The 21,560-nt window shown below is 34.4% G+C and overlaps 1 protein-coding gene across 6 annotated transcripts in view; it reads left to right on the top strand.

Annotated features, from left to right (window-relative positions):
* LOC150078178 (FERM domain-containing protein 4A-like) overlaps nt 1–21,560 on the top strand; it is a 418,597-nt gene that overhangs the window by 337,454 nt on the left and 59,583 nt on the right. For all 6 annotated transcript variants that reach the window (XM_090384903.1, XM_090384902.1, XM_090384904.1 and 3 more), the window contains exons 12-15: nt 5,431–5,572; nt 15,285–15,423; nt 16,946–17,076; nt 19,832–19,954. In XM_090384903.1, coding sequence (XP_090241029.1) covers nt 5,431–5,572; nt 15,285–15,423; nt 16,946–17,076; nt 19,832–19,954 — 535 coding nt within the window. The remainder of the gene's footprint in view (nt 1–5,430; nt 5,573–15,284; nt 15,424–16,945; nt 17,077–19,831; nt 19,955–21,560) is intronic.

The raw sequence follows: 21,560 nt of genomic DNA, 5'->3' as shown, positions 1-21,560 counted from the left end.
GCAGTTGAATGAATAAATGAGGAAGATGAAAAGTTGGTTCTGTGGGTTTGAAGTTGGACAGTAAATGGATGTTGGCTGGTGGCGGCACGTGTTTGGACTGTTTTGAAAGAGAGAGCGGGAATTATAGAAACCAATTCAGAAGAACAGTGCCCATGGAAGTATACGTCTATGAGAAAGCGAGTGGAGAGACTCTGTTAGAGATGAATCATTAATTAACCTAACTGCCCTCTTCTGAATGGAATCAAGAAGCCTGAGAGAGGTTGGGGGCACCACCCCAGATGTGGGAATAATATTCCATGGCAGGGCGGATTTGCGATTTATACAGAGTGAGCAGCTGTTTGGAAGAAAAGTAACGGCGAGAGCGAAAGAGAAAACCAAGTTTTTTTTAAAAGAGGAAGCAATATTTGTAATGTGCTTGTGCCAAGAGAGATTAGAAGTCAGGGTAATCCCCAAAAGAGATATATCATTTTGCCTAGAAATCGGAGTGTCACCAAAGATAAGCATAGGAGCAGAAGAATCCTTTTTGTGAGACATAAGACAAGACTGAGTTTTAGAAGGGTTGAAATCAACTAAGTTGTCTTTGCCTCACTGGAGAATTACCTGAAGATCGGCATTTAAGGAATTGGTAGCAGATTTTCGAGAAGTTGAAGCTGATTGAGCAGTACAAGGTTTCTCAAAACAGAAAGTGGAATGCAATGTGCCATCATCGGCAAAACTATGGATAGAATTTCCAGTCAATGGAAGAAGGTCATTAATATACAAGAGGAAAAGAGTGGGGGAAAGAACTGAACCTTGGGGGACACCAACATTAGTGGAGAAGTTAGAAGACAGAGAGCCATCTACCATCACCCTCAGTGAGCGATCAGAGAGAAAACTGGATAATCAATTACTAAAAACAGTTGGCAAACCATAAGATGGAAGCTTGTTTAGAAGACCGTTATGCTAAACACGATCGAAAGCCTTTGAGATGTCAAGAGCAACTACTTGTGTTTCACCGAACCTTTCCATTGAATTAGTCCATAAGTGCATAACATAAGCCAGAATATCACCAGTGGATCGACACTGACGGAATCCATACTGGTGATCGTTGATCAGACGGAAGGTTTCTAGGTAGTTTAAGAGTTGCCGGTTAATTGATTTCTCCATTACTTTAGAAAGAGTAGAAGTAATTGCAATGGGACGATAATTGGATGGGAGAGATTTGTCACCCTTTTTAGGAACTGGCTGGATATGAGCAAATTTCCAAGCAGAAGGAAAAACACCTTTGGAATAAGAAAGTGAAAAAAGGTGGCAAAGAATAGGAGTAAGTTCAGGAGCACAGGTTTTTAGAACAAGTGGAGAAATAGCATCGGGACCTGGAGCTTTCTTAGCATCAAGATTCATCAAAATCCTTCTGATATCCTTTTGATGGAAGACCACAGGAGGCATTGAATGGAGCGTGTTGGGAATGGTGGGAGGTGTTTTACCAAGATCATTAATATATGAGCTGGAAGAAAAATGGGATGCTAGCAGGTCAGCTTTATCCTTGGCTGAAGTGACAACAGAACCATCTGGTTTGGTCAGAGGCGGGAGCAGAGATGGGCAAGAGTTGCAGCCAATAGCTTTGGCAAGAGACCAGAATGCTCGGCTACCATTAGGGCAAAAAGAAAGTTTTCTACTCTTAGCCTGTTCAAACTCTAGTTTGGACTGATTAATAACTGCTTTACAATTGTTGCGAGCTTTGGTGTAGGCAGAAAATGAAACTGAAGAATTAGAAACAAGCCAATTACGATATGCAACATTCTTCTCTTGACCAGCTTCTCTTTCTTCTTCTCTTTTCTTCTCTTTCATTTATTGGAAAACCAAGGTTTAGATAAAGGACGAGATTTTAAAGTGGTGTGGGATAAAGGATTCCATTCCTGCAAGAATAATTTCACTGACACGATCTGAGCAAACATTGACATCAGAAATTTTGAAACAGTAATCCGACCATGGAAAAGAAGTCTTGCAGGTCGTCCCATTTTGCATTCTTGTAATGCCAAACAACACGAGGTTGGGAATAGCCATGAGATAAAGGTTCCATTGGAGAAGAGACAATCACCAAGTTGTGATCTGAAGTGCCTAAAGGACCTCTCACTTCGACCGTGTACTTAGAAGGGTTGTTTGTGAGAAAAAGATCAAGCGTATCGGCTGTATGATTAGGATTGTCTGGTATTCTTGTAGGTAAATGAACAATCTGTGCTAGATCATTAGTAATTGCAAAAGCCTTGGCATCTCGACCTGCTGGGTCGGTGTGACTAGAAAACGGAAGCCAGCTTGAGTTGTGAAGATTAAAATCACCAAGGAAAATTACCTCACTGTTAGGAAAGTTGGACTGGAGAAAGTCAAGTTGCAAACAGAGGAAGTCAAAGAGCTCCAAGTGATTATTGAAATTTTCGAGAACGGTAGAGACAACAAATGAATTTGACACAATGAGGTAGAGAGATTTTAAGCCAGAGAAGATCAAAGAGAGGAGATTCCAAATCGCCAAGTCACTGTCAGGGAATATCAGAACGGACATATGCACATGTACCACCTTTGAGGGGTAAGGAATCATACAACGAATAATTTGGGCATCTGAGATGAGCAGTAGTTGAATCAACCGATAACTGAGATTCTGTCAGAAAAAGTACATGAGGTTTGGCAGACTGCAAGTGGAAATGGACATCGTTGAGATTAGAATTGAGACCACGTATATTTGTGAAATGAATTAGGAAGTGCTTGGGAGGTTTAGATCTTTTCGCAGATAAGCTTGCTCTATTAGTTTGACAATTCATGGTGTATTCAATAGTAAGAAAAAGTGGGTGGGACATGCTGTATGAAGTAATGAAATTTTTGGATGTGGCGTACACGTGGTAAGAATGTACCCAGACCCTTGACATAACGTGGCCTCGACAATGCTCCCCGCATATACACTACTCGGACTCCCTCCAGTCACTATCTGGAAGAGTAGAGGTGGCAAGATTATACACTAGCTGATCCGGAAGCCTCCTAGAGAGTTACCAATAGGTTCGGTCCGGTGTACTAACTAGCAGCCAGCCTGCGAACACTGTTTTAGAGCTGTACCCTCGAAATGTAAGCAATATTGGATCTCGCCACGATGTTCATCATAACCTCAAAAGTCATCAATCATACTGCATGATGGAAGAGATAGGGAAGGGTGACCGGAACTGAGCTCTAGAGAATGAACATTGGTTCCACCACTTCAAGCCTCCAATAAGCAAAGTGGTGGTATTTCACTGGTTGATGAGAGTCATCTACTACCTAGTACTGCCTGGTAACATAGAGAGCCGGCGTTCCTCCATGTGGTGTGGGTGCCACACCTCGACCCCTGCTTACATTGGTTCACACCTGGGTGGTCACCCACCATGTACTTGTGCATGGAGGTTATACCCAGGATTACTAACAGTCCCACCATCGTGAAAGTGCAAGCAGAGGATTTGGCTGTCACAGACCGTCCGGACTTCGCCGAAATTGGGTCCACTTGACTTGAGTGTCACCCAAATATCAGTTCCATCAGCGTTTTAGACTCCCAGGTAGCAAGTACAGCTTGTCTGGCATATCTGAGAGAATGTCTGTGACAATCTCAAGGACCAATTTGATACTGTTCTACATAAAAGAATGCCAAGAGCAAGTTATTGCTATGGATAAAGGGAAGGTTGATTGGTAGCAGATAGAGGTTATCATTGGGCACTGTCCTCCTTGGACTGTTATTAGTGGAGTTCCATAGGGTTCTGTGCTGGGCTCATTGTTGTTTTCAGTATTTATTATCGATATTAATGAAGGCATATCACGCTTAATGTCCAATTTATGGACAAGACAAAGGTTGACATGGTGGTTAATGGCAGTAATCACAGTATTTTACTGCAACAAGATCTAGAAAAGGCAGATGGGCTGGGAAGTGGCAATTGAAGTTGAACATTGAAAAATGCAAGTTACTGCATTTGTCAATATAGTAGCAGTAATTCCAGAATAATATATCAGCTGTATGATACCACACTTGTGGTAGTGGTGAAAAAAAGCTGAAGTAATTATGCAGTCAGAATTGAAGTTCCCTGAGCAGTGCAGACAGCTTCCAGGACAGCTCATAAGGTTTTTTCAATGATATACAGGAATTTTACCAGAAAGGATAAGGAGGTGATTATCCTGTTGTATAATGTCACATTTTCTGTAAAAATATTTGTGGTATTCTCAATGAACTGGGCATTGAACACAATTTTATTGAATGGTTATAATTTTGATGCCTCAAAATGAAGTTTAAAAATGGTTTTGCTGCACAGTGGAAATGCATTCCCATCAGTTCCTCTACTTCTTGCTGTTGATGAGAAAGAAACATATGTAAATATGTTCAAGTTCCTGAATGCAGTAAAATACCATGATTGCTGCTTGGAATATGCGGTGATCTTAAGGTAATTGGGTTACTCATTGGTTTAGAGGACGCTTTCACAAAATAATGTTGTTTTCTACGTTTGTGGGACAACTATGCAATAAAAAACATATTGTGTATCAGTAAGGGAAAAAAAGAGGCATTTTTACAAGGAAAAATTAATATAAAATATGTTCTACTGGTTTAACCAAAAATTATTATTCTTTCAGCTCTGCATATAAAGCTTGGATTAATGAAGAATTTTGTTAAGGCTCTGGATAAAGAAGGAAGTGGATTCTGCTAGCTAAGGATAATTTTTCTGAATTTAAGTGATGCAAAACTGAAAGTTGATTTTTCACTGGGTTTCAAATAAACTGCTCAAAGATGATGTTTTTGAAACAAAGCTACAGCTATTGAAACTAATACTTGGTTTTAGGGGATTTCTTGGATTCAATGGATTTCTTGACAGAAAGAAAGAAGATAATTACAAATCACTGGTGTCAACTTTACTGCAATTTTATATGGGATGCCAAATCTTCCATGAAAATGAATTTTCTTCATTGCCATCTCAGTTTTATTCCTCAAATTTGGGTGATGAGCAAGAGGAACACTTTCATCGGGTCATATCCAGAATGGAAAAACAGCTTGGGATACTGCAAAGATGTACATTATTTGATAATCAAATGCACCTGAAATGCATACATTACTTAACTTGTTTCTTTTTAGCAGTATTATTAAAAGCCCATCTCTCTCTCTCTCTCTCTCTCCCCTTTGTTTCCACCTAATGAAAGAAGACACACTTCAATGGACTGTCAAAAATGTTTTTTTTTTCCCTCTCAAGAGGCTGAAGGATGGAGTTTTGGTTATGTAAATTTTTTAAATTTTGTTTGGAAAGGTAGCCCTGGGAGTATAAAAGGAAAAAAATGCATTAGATGCTAAATATGAATTGATATAAGTTAAAGGAATATTCCTAACTCATTTAACTAAATATAAAATAAGCAATCAAGGTGTAACACATTATTCACACAAATTATTCATTTATTTAGAGCTTGCATAAATCGAAGAACATTTGGGGCTGGGAATGTGACTGTCTATGTTTGGTTTGCTGCCGTTCCTTCTCTGACAAAATGTATTTGGTCTATGGCTATTGCTCAACACCAGTTTTATTTAGACCGTAAGCATAGTAAGGTGAGTTAATTATTGATATGGATACCTAAATCTTAAGTCAATATGGCATTTTTAATAATAAATGCTCCTCTGCATTATATTTTTCTCTTTTGGAAAAAATGCCTTGTTTTTTTAAGTGAGAGCAACAGGCCTGGGAAAATTTTAGGTCAACATCAGTTGATCTAAAATTACTGCAGTAGAGTGTCGAAAATCCGAACAAGCCAGCATTTATTTATTTTTTTTATGCTGGTGCCATTAAATAATTACAGTAAGTGCCGGTTATTGTGATCATGTTTGCATAAATTGAATTTTGATTCTATTAAACATCAATTCTAATAAGCGAAAATCAGAGGAATATTATCCATAGGCTATAAAAATGAAGATATATGGCACAAATTTACACTTTTATTACCTTACCAATTGATAAAATTAAATGATATAGGAAAATCTCCAAACCAACTGACTGCTGAATCGACAAACAATCAATAAACTGGATGCTATCCAACCCAACTACTCCTGATGAAAAGAGTGGGAGATCTGGCAGCAAAGAAATGAAGTTCGAAAATGGTGCAGCAAAAAATACACGTGTTATTGTGGCTGATATACACGGCCTTATATATGTGTTATTGTGGCTGAAAAGTTCCATTTGTACCTATGAATGAAAATACGTAAGTGCAACGTGGTGTTTTTATTTATAAACAAATTTTTTTTTTTTTTAGTCTCCAGAACAGTATTTTGGTAAATTTTAAAATGCGAACAAATCGTAAGTCTGAACTACCCCCGGTCCCAATTTATTCAGATTATTGACGCTCTACTGTAATATCATTTTTAATTGAATAACATTGTCAAAAGGGTGAATCTGTTATTAATTAACAACTTGAAGGCACTACTATGACTAGTTTCAGACCCACTGACTCCCCACCATATAGTTAAGTAACCTTGCTTTGAATGGTGAACAATGTTTTCAGTCTAAATGATCAGACAAGTGAAGTTTGGAAGAAAAAACTTCAATGTATTGAGACACCCTGTATTTTATACAGGTTATCTTAATACATTGTTCGACACAAGGTTGCTAATTGAACCACTATTATCAACTCATTGATAATGATATTATTTCTAAAAGGTGCATAAATCCAAACCATTTTGTTCCCTCCTGTAAAAGCTGTTGCTGTACTTGAGGGAACAAAATGTCTCCAAGACAGAAAAATATAATGCTGTGAAGCATTTATTATCAATTATTTCAACATATTCATTGAAATATAACCATCTACTTAATTTCTGCAAAGGCCAGCACAGCTCAGTGCTAAGAGATTTCATATTTATGCAACCTTTGTTGTATTTCAATTGGAAGTTTTTCTTTCACATGCTATTTGGTTAAGTGGCATGTGAAAGAAAAACCCTATATGTTGCTTACCATTCAACACAGGTTGCTAATTAAGGTATGTATACTTGTTCAATTTGTATACAAGCATAAAAGAAAAAAAAAAAAAAAAAAAAAAAAACATTAAAACTACATAATAAAAATTAGTTTTTTTTTTTTTTTTTGGTGCTTGTTTGCAAGTAGCAATTAAAACCCTTTAGCCTTATTCAGTTTATTTTGGTGTAATATATAAATTGTATGCAGACCTTTACCTTGTAAAGCATTGTGTATCTGATTGCGATGACATAAGTCATCTTTAAAGTAAAACATTTTGGGGAAGTAGTTCTCAGTCAGTGGATTGTTGATCTCCCAGGGAGGGCTTTAAAGAATATCATGGGTGAGTTCCTGACCTACCACAATAAATTAAAAACATAATGAACTAAATTTGCCATGACAAGTTGAGTGGGGGTTGATCAATCATTAATTTTTGGTTTGCACAAAAAAAAGGGCTCCAGGAGTAGAAGATTACATTAGGATGATATTTACTTCTGGTACATTTGGAAAGAGGGGGGAGATGAAGGAGCAAAATGTTTCTTAATGTCTTCAGGTTTCATATGTGTAATATTGATTCAGTGAGAATACTGTTTGATTGTGATTGGCTGTTTTTTGTGATGCAATGTTACAAAGTTTGACATTTATTTTTTGTTTCAAATATAAATGTGAATCATAGGATGATTAGTTAATTTTTGTTTATGTCAAGGTGAAAGATTGTTAATTATTTTTTTTTTTTCAGAGTTGCATCAAAATATTTTTAAAAGCATTTGTTATGAAAGCTGGGACAAACAATTTGTTCACTTGACATCAGCGCAAGTATTGCTTTCATTTGATAATTTTCATGGCTGCATGAAAATGTCAGCCATAAAACTATGACCTTATTTGTTGAGTCTTACTTAAATAAATAAATTCTCTATTTATTCTCTGGGATGGCCACACAGTCAGAAGAGTTCACAAGATCGAAAGAATACAAGAAACAGCACTGTATTTAGCAGTCACGGGCTTGAACTTTGGTCACTCAAAGCACATGTACCTGTGTACCCTCATGCCTGACCACTCTGCTGTCTAAATAAGTCTATTAGAAAGTTAAGCTCATTGAGATGAACATTAGTTAGAGAAGTCAGTACTACATATGACAGTCTTTCCTGGAAACAGGACCAAAACTGTCTTGAGCAATTATTTAGACTGAAACAAAATTCCAAGTCTACAGCAAATGGGAGCAATACATGCGCCACAATTTAACCTATTAATTTTCTTCCCAAATTTATACTGTACAGCCACTCCCCGGCTAATGTAATACTTGATTCACAGAAATTTGACTTTGCATAAGTTTATGCTGGCTGGTGAAAACTTAAAAAAAATCGTGGATACGTATTTTGCATCCCGTAGGAATAAATGGAGGTATTGTGAAAATATAATGTGAACCTAATAACACATTGTTTTTTGGTAGTTCGTTCCAAGACCTCAGAAGTTGAAATTTTCTCTATGTAACTAAGCTATTTATCTCTCTAAAAGGTCATTTTTATGATGGAAATTGCACTACACTTTCATTGTTATCATATGTTCCGTTATAAGAATCAATTTTGAACACCTTTGAAATATTTTTCTAAAACACATTTCTGCAGGTCACTACCATAAAACAATTTGCACTTTCCGATTTATTGGGCTTTTCTGTTAGTGCAATCTATTAGCGATAATACCGATAACTGGAATTCTGTGGGTTTTTACGTTACGGTATTATGGTGAAATTAGTTCCTCTTTAATCATAAGATTGTCAAAAAGGTGAATATTCTGAAAATTTTTGTTTTTTAGGAATATTCCTAAAAATTATAAATAAATTTTCATAATCTTCTCTTCATTCCTATTTACTTATTACAATGATTGAAGGGAAAGGACCAGCGGAAAGTGCAAGTGCTGACAGTGCTAGGAAATGAAACAAAATTGATTTAGAAATGAAGATGAAAATGTGTAAGAAGCAGGACAAAGTTTGTCATCTATTGCATGGAATTAGGTCTTGCTGCTTCAACAGTGAATACTATTTTAAGGTACAGTGTGCGTATAAAAGAACATGTTAAAGAATCAACGCATTTAAGATCAACAGTGATCACGAAACAGTGTTCAGGTGCTATATCGAAGATGGAAAAGCTATTAATAATATGGATGGAAAATCAGATTCAGAAGCAAGTGCTCCTGAGTCCAATGGCCATTGAAGCAAAAGCAAGAAGTATTTATGAAGATATTAAGGGTAAGTGCGGCAAACCCCAAGCCAAGTTCATGCCAAGCAACGGGTGGTTTAATAGGTTCAAGCATCACGCTGGTTTCCAAAACATTCAAGTATGCAGTGAAGCCGCCAGTGCCTATTCTGCACTGGCGGCTTCACACATCACAAAATTTCTCTGCAGCTGCAGAGAAATTTTGTGATGTGTTGGAAAAAACCCCTTCTAAATCTCCAACTTCTGCAGTGGCATTCTTATGAGCTGGAGAGTTAATTCTGGCAATGATGCTCAAAAGGTAAAACTTGCTGACATTATGCCTGTCTCCTCTCTATTTTTGTAATTTTATAACTTTGAAATTTTTGTAATTTGGTGCACTTTTGTAATTGTTCTGCACATGAGATTAAAAAAAAAAAATTGAATAAATAATTCTATTTACATGTTCGTCGGACATTTCTTTTTTGCTTCAATCAAATTCAATCAAATTTGTGAGTGCTGCATTAGCATTTGGGGAAATTCCAACTTATGTAGAGTTCTGTTCCGCAGAATGCAACCCTTATGTAAGTTAGGGAGTTGCTGTATTTTATAAAATATGGGCTGTCTATAAATTATTCACCTGATTATGAATCTCAGTTAAAAAAATTATTTTAATAGGTGCTTAAATTGGTTTGCTGCAATTATCAAAGCAACTCAGTTTTTTTCTTCTGTGGTTGGCAACCTTGATCCCAGAAAGCATAGCAACAATACAGCATTAAAATGGCAATAGTGCAAGAGAAAGTAATGTGCATGTTGTGGCTGTGGGATACCCAACCTCCAATGATTGGAGATTTGGTATTCCACAGATAAAGAGACGTTTTCAACAGGAATTCCAGAAAGATCCATCTATGAAACAATCAATAAGGCGACGGTTGAAACAGCTTAAAGAAACCAGCAATGTGCTGCACCGGAAAGGAGCAGGTAGATCTAATGTGTCTGCAGATAAAGTTTTGGAAATTCGAGAAGTGTTTCCCAAAGTCCTACAAAATTTATCCTCTGGGCAAGACTGCAGCTGCAAATATAATGGACAACACTGCACAGGGTGGTTTACAAGATATTGAAACTTTATGCTTACAAAATGCAGATCATCCAGAAAGCCTCATGACAAACCACAATAAGAGGAATTGGCTGTTCCCATTTCAACCGTATAGACAAAGATGAGTCCTTTCTGGAGAATGTTTTCAGGGATGAACCAACATTTCACCAGTCTGGTAAAGTTAACTGACACAATTTTCGCATATAGGGATCTGAAAATCCGTACTCAGTTTGTGAACACAAGCGTAATAGTCCCACTTCATGCTCACGTAGTGTTTTCTTCCACTGGAGCTTTCACATGCACGATTTCCAAAATAAAAAATTTCCTAAGTGATGGATTGGCCAGGGTGGTCCCATTCCATGTCCTCCTTGTTCTATGGATATTACATCTGTGGATTTCTTTGTATGGGGCTATGTAAAGGATGCATGCAAAAAAGCTGCACTTCCTTGCACAATCTGAATTTGTTCATTTCTGTTGGATCCCAGGTCACATTGGGATCTCAGGAAATGATTTGGCAGACACTGCAGCCAAATCTGCGAACCTCTTAACTCTTGCCTGTTAGTCCCCTATAAAGACTACAGGCAAGTAATTCGAAAGAAACTTGTATTCCAATGGCAATACTCATGGAATGGACAAGTTATATGAGATTAAGCCTGTAATTGAACATTGGCAGTCTAGTCTGCGTAGGAACCAGAAAGTGGAAGTTGTTCTATCTCGGCTCCGCATAGGACATTGTCACTTGACACATTGCTCTTTGCTGAGGGTAGACGATCGTCCTATGTGTACCAAATACGGAGGATGCAGAAAGGTCAGGGAATGACCACCGCATATCCCGGAGCAATATGGCCTTAGTTGCTAATGCTCCTAAAAACCAAATTACAAATCGTCCTATGTGTAGAAATTGTGACACCATTTTAACAGTCCATCATATTTTAATTGAATGTCCGTCTTTTTATAATGATTGTCGTTTATGTTTTAGCCATCTGTCTGAGCCTTATACGCTCAGATTTTATTGGACAATGACAGTGTGTCAGCTATATTTAAGTTTTTACAACTTATTAATCTAAATAACTCTATCTAGAATGTTTTTATTGTTTTATGCTTTACTAACTTTTTATATCTTATACTCTTTCACAATAATATATAAACAATTATAATATTATAGTTTTATATTTTACACCTTTTTGACTTGGTGCATTATCGCCTTAGATGCTAATGTGCCATAAAATCCTAAAACAAACAAACAAGCATGCAAAAAAGGTAAAAACATCAGAGTTAAAAGACCAGATTGGACAGACAGTGAATTCCATTTGTCAAGAGATTCTTCAAAACACTTAGAATGAAATCAGCCATTGTCTTGACATTCTATATGCTACCAAAGATGCCCATGTGGAGGTTTGCTGAACTATGGTTGTGCAATAAAAAATTCTTTGAGTTGCTTTATTAAGTGCAGCAAAACCATTTTGCAATAACTATTGCAATAAAATTTTAATTGAGCTTTGTAATCAGGTGAATAATTTAGACACCCTGTATATTATTAGTGCCTCCCCTGAATTTCAGAATTGCAATTTATTATTATTGGTACATAATGTTAAAATTAACAGTGAATTGCGATTCTGAATTTTTTTCTTTGCTCCTTTGTCTATTTTTTCTCTTCTCTTTTCTGCTGTGAAGAATAAACTAAGAAATTACTTCAGTAGTTTCATCAGGTTAAACTTTACTTCCAAAATTTTAATCTTGACACCTTGTGTTATAAAAATGTCCCACTAATATTTGACTTATTTTCATGTTACTATGATTTTATAAATCCACTAAAAACATGGCCAACCTTTAGTGTCCAGCAGAAACATATTAGAAATTAAACTTACTTTGATCAAAGTACAGGAAAAAGTTATTAAAAACACTTTAATACTAGATTCAAGCTGAAAAGGATGGTCAAATGACTAATTGTGCTTGATAAGATGATATGCCCAAGACCATTCAGAAACCACTAATATCTTTTTATCTTTTTTCAAATAACTCTTTGCCGAAATCAAAATTAACTTACTAGAAGAAGTGCATACTTCAGCTACTTTGTGTTTCTCAGACGTCAATTGATATGGTTTGTTGTTATAAGAAAAATGTTGAGTAACTGAAACTTATGCCACCAATATCGGTATTTTGTATAATAAAAATAACATAAAATTCAGGTTGCAGTGTTAGAAAATTAAATATCCATCACTATTTGCTTAAATGTTGATCTCCAGGCAATTCTCAAGCACTGCAGAGTAAACTTGGTTAACCTGAGTCATTCTGAAACTCACTTCCGTATTATTTAACCCAAGAAATTGTGCTGTTGTCATCCTCGTCTTTGACAACACTGAATAATAAGATCACATAATTTTATTGGGGGATAACCTTGATTTCTAACCTCTCTTTGCACAGGCATATTACAAATATATTTTACTATGAGACTGAAAATAAAATTATGGAAAGGCTTTAAAAAAAAAACAAAAAAAAACTAAGTTTTCTTTTTCAGTCTTGTTATTATTTTTCTTCTAAACAGCTTCCAACTCTACAAATATTAAATCTGTCCTACAATAGAATAGGCTTCCTACATTGAGATAGTGCATCACAATCTTGCATAACCCTTTCACAAAATGGACAAATCTGGAAAACCATCTGAGAAGCAAAATCAAAGGCTGTGACAAATTTAATTCCTGAATTAGCTATTTTCCAAAACAGTGTATTAGAGCTGCTAGTGTAGGGTGGAGATTTCACTTCAGAGCCATAATTTTTTAGTGTACTCAAACTACATGGAAAAATATTTTTAGTCCATGGAATTATCTAATTGCTATTCATGAATAAGATTAGCAACTTGATAATAATTGATAAATTACTCAGTTTCAGAGTTTCACATACACATGAAGGATGAGACCATGATTTCCTAAATATATTTACTGTTTAGTAAAAGCTTTAGAATTTTTTAGATTGTAATTTGTAAACATTGTCACAGTAATGATTTATCTGTCTGTATGCTGCCTGCAAGAATATTAAGTAGCCCAGAGGATTGTGGCCTTTCAAAACACATCCATACGTGGCACCTTCATAGCCATGTGGGCAGGAGCAGTAGTGCGTGGCACGCGCTTCTTGATTAGACCGGGGTTCGAGCCTGTGACCACCAAATACGGAGGATGCGAAAGGTCAGCGAATGACCACCGCACATCCCCGGAGCAATATGGCCTTAGTTGCTAATGCTCCTAAAAAAAAAAAAAAAAAAAACCAAATAAATAACATCCATAGGTCCTTAACTATGGTGGAAAAAGTTGTATCGTTAAGGACACTTGACACTGAGACTTTGTTGAAGTGACTATGTGTAACTTCTCACTCTTTTAATTCCAAAATATATTGTATGGTGTGATATATTTTGTAAGAGGAAATAGTTAATTTTATTTTAACTGTACTTTTCCAAATGCAGTACAGAAGCACGATATTCTTTGCATTTTTTTTTTTTTTTTTTTTTATGACAATACTGTGTCTACTCAAAATCCATAAAACTCCAAGATCCAGCCAGGAAGTCCAGAGGTTGTTGGACTTGGAAGGCTCCATTGTACACACTTTTTTATAGATTGTTTTAATACAATATCAATAAATTACATCCATATGTCTTGCCATCTCTTGTGTTTACAAGTGTAATAGTCATTTTTATGTTTAGGATAGTTGTAATAATCAACAAGATTGGAGACAATGTGGGCTTGCAAAAGCTGAAATGGAAGAAATTCTTTGAACCAGAAGTTGAAGAAAAATCAGGGGAAAAAAAAGTGTTATTTTGAATTTTGATTTTAATTTTATTTTTGATAATAATCTCACTCGGCTATTTATCTATGAAGCCAAAATAGGAAAATATTAATATTTAAAATGATTTATGTACACTTTTTCAGATTTATAAACTTCCAAATTCTTCCAAAAAACTCACTCCAGGTGGTTTACAATATTGTCTGGAAAATTGCTTGGGAAAGGGTTGAATTCCTAGACTTTGTCCAGAAGAAGATAGTAAGGTTAATTGATGCTCCTTCTCTTACAAATTCTCTCCATTCCATCACACAGATATTCACTTTTTGCTGCATACCTTTTTGTATAGATATTTTCTTGGGCACTCCTCTTCTGAATTTGCATCTGTAATTCCACTTCTCTCTCACTTCCTTCCAAACCATTCTAAACACACTCCTCTACTTAGTTAGCATCCATTTACTATTCAACTGACTCCAGACTCACATAACTAACTTTCCCTCTTCTTCATTTATCCATGCTATTCCTTGGAACAACCTTCCTTCAAATGTATTTCCTGAAATTAGAAATTAGTTGTATGTCAACAAGTATCTTCTGTCTTCTCACCACCTTCAATCCATGCATGGCTGAAGTATTGTATATTCTAATATCATTCATGTTTGGGAACCACTTATAAAGGGAAAAAAAAAAGTTTGATTGTATAGTATTAAAATGTGTTATTAGTTGTCTAGCATAAAAGGAAAATGTTTTCAGTCTTGAGTCTTCAAATCATGTTTTTCCTGTGTAATGCAGACTTTGTGCTTACCTTAATTATACCCCACTGACATAATAAATGATTGTTTAACATTGAATTAGCATTGGTAAAAGTGGTAGGTCTCTAGGTTTCAGTAAATGGTTTGGGCTAATGGTTCTCAACTGTGTTGTGACAACACAAGTATGTTGTGAAGAGTTGAGACGTGTTGGTGAAAATTTGTAATAAGTTCGTAAGTCTTAACATTATTTAATTATGCAGATTGATAATCTTAATATAGGCTCAGGTACAGTGAATTGTATTATGTGGTGTGCCATGTACATTGATTAAAAGTTGCTAGTTAAAGTTATAGCTTCTTATGTTATAACTTGTAGCTTATAGAATTTTTGTCACTTTTTATGAATATTATTTAAGCTTAATGAATTTTGATGTTTTAACATATAGAAATCAAAAATTTTCTAAATTCAATGACATAATTTGATTAGCCTAGTTAATGGAGGAGTTTTTCTGCACAGAGTCAATCAATATCACGCAGCTTAGGGGAGATAGCAGCTGAATTAACACAGAGTGCACATTCCCTCTCTTCCACTGACTCCAATCCTGCATTAAGTAGAAGTGATAGTTCACAGAGTTTGCCAACAATCAAAATAGAATGTAAGTACAGATACTAAATTTAAATTATTTTTTCTTTAAAAACTCAATCTAATTATTTTCATGGCACTTACTGTATAATGCTTAAAATTTATAAATATAACTGATATTTTCAAATACACTCTCACTGCCCAAAGTTGCAGACCATTATTTTCCATCAATATTTCGAGGCATAACCATGAGTTAACTATTTTTGCAGGTTCTTTATCAAATGGGAATTATAAATCAGTAAAAGTTTATATTAAGAAAATTTTTGAATAGATCAAATAATAAATCTCTATATACCATAAAAATCATAGGTATTGTTAATTTTATTAGGTGCCAACAAATGTTCCATGACTGCCATCTCAACTGAGCTAAAATATATAATGCATTTCTAAAGTAATGGTAAAACTATAAAAATTTTTCAACATATTGGAACATTAATTATAATGCAGTGGATTCTTGAATTTGGTAGTTTTCAAACATGTTTGAATTTGGCTGCTGTGGGTTGTAAAATGCAAAGGTTAATTTCATGTTAATTGAAAATAAAGGAGTAAATATTTCCTTCCTTCCTCTCCCCCCACTTCCCAGACATTATTTTTGATATTCATTTTCTTGGAGTTAGCAATTAGTTCATAATAAACACATACTAATTGTTATAACGAGAATTATAATATTTTATAATATTGCATAAGTGAAAAGCTTTTGTAACAAAATAAAATCAGCTTCTTTCTGATTACTTATATTCTAATAGAATAAGATCGTGAAAGTAATATAAGTAATCAAAAAGAATTTTATTTTATTTTGAAAAAAAAAACTTTTATACTCATAAATAGCTTACGTTAGAAGTGTTAGAGCACTTTTCAAAACATGCTAATGTAGCAAACTTCAATAAAGTTTATAATCCCTTCAGATTTCAGCATTTGATGAAAACTTGAAATATATTAAAGATTATAATAGCTGTGCTATAATGATTAGTAATTGGCGATCAGACAGTCTTGTTTACACCACATTGTGCATCACCTACACCAAGTAACAAATTAACAAAACCCTACTGGAAAGCTAAAATTAAGATATAAACTTAATTTAGCTTAACAGTGTGATTTTGTTTCACAATGCATATCCCTAAATCTTGTTCGCAGTATGCACTTTGTTACTTTGAAATTATGAATTCCTCTGCCTGCAATAAAACAAATTGGGTACTTGTAGGTATGACATCATCACTCTAACAATACACTGGTTAAGTTAAATTAGGTTAGACTTACTTAGGTTAGGATAATAGACGGTTTCCAATGGTGATATCATTATCACAGTTGGTGCCAGCCAGTTGTCTTATGGGAGGATAATTAACAAGTACCACAAATTGTTAACCAAACTAAAATCAGCATATAGCCACTTCTTTTCTGAGCTGTGTATGCTGTTTCTTTTGTAATATTTCATTATTGTATATTTTACTTTGATAATTTGTGCAGTAATTATATTTATATTTTAAATGTTTTCTAAAAAAGTGAAAATTTTAACTTTTGTTTTAAATTTTATTTAGATGATGTAAATGAGGAAAGTAAGGCAGCAAAACTAGAAATGTTGGTAGCATTAAAGGCTCGTAAAGAAACACTTGAGGAACTTCTTAGAAAAAAGACAGAAGAGCTAAAAATACTCTGCTTGCAGGAAGGGGTATGAACAGTTTTTTTTAAAACTTTTAATCATCTTATAATGTAATCTAATATCCAGTACCAGAAATTGTAGTCTAATATATAAAATTCCTTCAAAATGAAGTTTTAAAATTATGAGGGTGATTCCAGGAGTATTGTACACTGTGCCTACATAGCCCATGGAATAATTGATCTTTCTGTGGGGCTAGTATCAGATGTAATTCAATTCTTGCCAAAAATGGAGGTACCAGTTTCTTGTTTCTGTTACAGCCTGTTTTTGTGCCATAGTTTTTTTACAATGGATGAGTCGTAGATGTTGGGTCAAGTAACACAAGAAGCCAATGTCTGTATATTAAAATGGAAATATGATGTGACAAAACCAAACTTAAATTCATAATCAGTTAAAGGTGGAGTATGGTAAAATAAATTAACAGTACAATGTTTTTGAGGAGGTTGTAGAAACATTTTGTATGTTCCAAGATATTGAGAAGACCAGTAACTGCAGATTATGACACTTGAGCTGCTGTTGTTGCCACAATTTTGGACAAAGACCAAAAAATTATAATAGAATTTATTTGATACTGGCAGGAGTGAAATATTCTTAGATACTGTAGAACTGAAAGATTTCTGATAGATGTATTTCTACAAGTGACCTCTTTATTGGACAAATATAAATTGAGAAATTCTACCACTCCTTGCATGTAGTCTTGATAAGAGTCCCCAAACTTTGGCCCCTTCCAAAATTGAAGGTATCCCTCCACGGAATTCAGTTTTCATTTTAAATTTACGAAGCTATGACCCGCTGGATCTGACAATATAACCAAAATAGTTTATTAGATAATATTCAAAAGCATCTACATATAGTAAAAAAAGGACAGTTGTACCACGTGTCTACACATTAGCAAAGAGACTAAGAATAAAATAATTAAATGTTTACAGAAATGTGTTAAATAAAAACAACAACGTTTAACAAAATGACAATTTATATTAAAAAATTTACTTATAAAAATGTATAACTTCACATTGCAGCATTTCATTCTTTTTTTCAGGCTTTCATGGCACCCCTACCTTCTCAATAGATGTCAGATAATTGGGTTTTTATTGTATTTTGAAGGATTGTAATAACAAATAAAAATTTATTGTGTTAACAATAGCATTGTAGGCATTTCTTTTGGATCCATATTCATATTCTAAACATTTAAGCATTTTATATAATTAAACTCAATTCATTGAGGTTTGTACAAGTATATTTTTTTTCTGGCCAGTTTTCTTCTAGAACTGTTTTAAAATAGCTTCTTGAAGCCTTAATTTGAAAAAAGAAAAGTTTATTTTTTTTTTATTATTATTACTTGAGGAAAGTAGGTTTTTAAAATCATAAGAAATTTTTATATAAACACCAACAGTCATATAGCACTGCCTCTTGATAAGAAATTGAAGTAATGATACTTCAGAGCTAACTGCTCTTGCTAATATCCTTGAAAGGTACTAAGTTATGGCCGGGTGACAGAGTTTGTTCAGACATGGAAAATTATTTAATGGCATCAGGATTCTACCAACAGCCTTTACATTTTCTTAAAAAATTACATGAAAAGACAAATGTAGAAATTAAATTTTGAATGAATTGGGTACCCCAAAATGAGAAAGTTTTTCCATACCTAGGGTTATATTAGTATTAGCAATGGTCACATGGTGCAATGAAGCCTATGGCTTATGCTACACCAGCTAGGAAAAAAAAGAGAATCAAATAATAAGAAGAAAACTTAAATAATTAATAAAGAAAATGGACAACCTATGCGTTTCCCTCCTCCCTTAAATAATTATCCAGTTGACCTTTGAATTTCTCTTAACTGTCAGCCTCTACCACCTATGTAGGTCACTTATTCCAGTAATTTATAAAATAAAACTTTCTGTAATCCAATCTAAATATCCCCCCCCCATAACTTGAATTTATGGCCCCTAGTTCTAGAATCATTTATAACCAAAAAATTTCGTCCTCATTCATTTTACTTTTGCCTCTCAGAGCCTGAATCAAGTCTCCTCTAAGGTGCCTAGTTTCTAAGCTCTGCAACCCACATATTCAAAGTCTTTTCTCATATGGACTTCCTTTTGCCGATCTCACCAGGTGAGTTACCCATCTGTGGACCCTATCAAGAAGCTCAATGTCTTTCTTTAGGTGCAGCTCCACGCTTGAACACAGTATTTCAAGCGTGGTCTAATAATAGCCTTATATAATGGGATTATGATGTCTTTATCTTTACTAGCAAATGTTCGATAAATCATATACTACTATCCACACACTTTGGATTAGTCTGCACACTTTTAAGTTGCTAATTTTTGGAATTAAGAGTGTATTTCTTTGAAGTTTTTTGAAATTTATTATATACTGAGTTATAGCCTTATGCATTAATTGCATAAGGCCATCGCTTAATTGATCTTTTGATGTAATCTAGTTAGCTGGTTAAACTACCAAGTACTACTTTTTTGTTTAAGTCTAATATAAAAGTTTGCTAATTATTTTAATAATCATTTAACTTTTAAAAAAATCTATTTCTTAAAAAAAGAAGAGTAAAAGAGTTGAAGATAATTTTTATGTAACCTTTTTTTTTTTTTTTTTTTTGCAGTGAATGTTAGAGATAGTGCAAAGTGATTTGTTGTTTTTAATGTTCCACCATGATTTTTATACTTCTATAATAATAATGTTTAAAAGTCATGATTTATGACTACATTATAAAATTAACAGTGTCAAATATTTTTTGCATTTACATTTTTACGTATAGGAACTTACTGGTGTACTCCCACCAGAAACACCCATTTATCCTGGAGAACAGGTGCCTCAAGTGAAGAGAAGAGTGGGAAAACTTTCTTTAAATGATAGGATATGGCGCTCAAAGACAAAAGAAGTGAGATTATTTGTATTTGATATTTTTTTCCTATATAGTATGTAGGTTCCTCTTAATATGATTACTTTGAGTTCTGTGGTTGATAATAATGTACTACAAGTGTTAGTAAAATTCCCATAATTATTAACATAAGCTGCAGTGGATCAACTGACCCATTTTTCTTTCCTTCTAGCCCTGAAAATTACCTAGTTCTGCTGATCCACACAAAATTGAAAATTACTGCTAGTGTTCCTATATATAGCTCAGAAATAAATCATAACTGTTGAAACACATTCAAATGTGTAAATTTAATTCTGAATAAACTCATCATGTAGAATCAAATTTATTTTATTTCTGTGATTTATTTGTTTAAAACACTAAAGTAGATTTAAAAAAGAGGAAAATTTCCACAAGTAAACTTTGCAAGTAGAGCCAACTATAGAAAATCTTTTCTGCAAAATGCAGGAAGTTGTGCATATACAAAACTATGAACACTAAGTAGACTTCACTAAGGTTGCCAGCTGCCCTTCATTTTTGTAGAAAAGTTTTTTTTTTTTTTTTTTGTTAGATCCACCGTTTTTCCAATTTCATTATCTAAAAATATTAAATTATATCTCATTAAATGAATCAACTATACAATTTTTTAAAAAATTGTCAGTTCTGTATGGATTTTACAACACAAGTATTGCAATTACTGACTTTGGCTAAATGCAAAGTGCTTGTCCATTTGTTTCAGAATCTAGATGATTTTCAAGAATTAATTGGATTTATTTGTAGTGTTATAATATTTTAACACAGTAAATGGCAGAAAACATATAAAGTAAATTTTGTTTTAGAAATCCTCATTTTGTTAAGTTAGACAAAAATAAAAAGTGAGAATAAATAAGCAGTGCCCACTGTACTTTTTTTTTTTTGTAATTTCTATAGCCCTGAATAGCATTAGCATTAGTTCAGTCATATGATTCAAGAAAGCAAGCTTATATAGCATCAGCCAAAAAAAAAAAAAACCTTCCCATTTCACCCATCCGGTCACTCCAAATGTTTGTCTAGTTCAGCCTTTTTATTTAAACTATCAACTGCCACAACAACAGATGGAAGTCTGTTCCAGCAATCAACTACCTGCTGGCTAAAGGCAAACTTCTGCACATCTATTCTACAACTGTCTTTCCTCAGTTTGAATCTGTACTCCCTCAGGTTCTTAATCTCAGCAAGTTGAAGTATCTCACCAGCATTGAGCCTGCTCAAACCATACAAGGCTTGTACATCTCAATCACATCACTTCACAGGTGCCTAGTCTCCAGATGCTGCAACTTACAGAATTTAAGCCTCTCCTGGTAAGAGAATCCCTTTGTTCCTCTCACCAATCTTGTTGCCTTTCTCTGTACTCATTCTAGCAACACTACATCCTTCCTAAAATGATGCTTCCAGACCTGCATGCAGTACTCAAGGTTTGGCTTGAACATTGCCTTATACAAAGGTATAATCACCTCCTTGTCTATGATAACAAAATTCGTATATATCATTGACAAAACTCCATGACCTGCTCTGGAAGCCAGTCTGCACCACTCAGAGAACTTCATATCTGACTGCACAATTACTCCCAGGTCTTTTTTTCTAGATCCTGTTG

Source organism: Mastigoproctus giganteus, chromosome 11 (genome assembly GCF_048544385.1).
Source record: "Mastigoproctus giganteus isolate SK-2022 chromosome 11, ASM4854438v1, whole genome shotgun sequence".
NCBI classification, from domain to species: Eukaryota; Metazoa; Arthropoda; class Arachnida; order Uropygi; family Thelyphonidae; genus Mastigoproctus; species Mastigoproctus giganteus.
The sequence above is the reverse complement of the archived record's forward strand: the minus strand, read 5'-3'. Positions and strand labels throughout refer to the sequence as shown.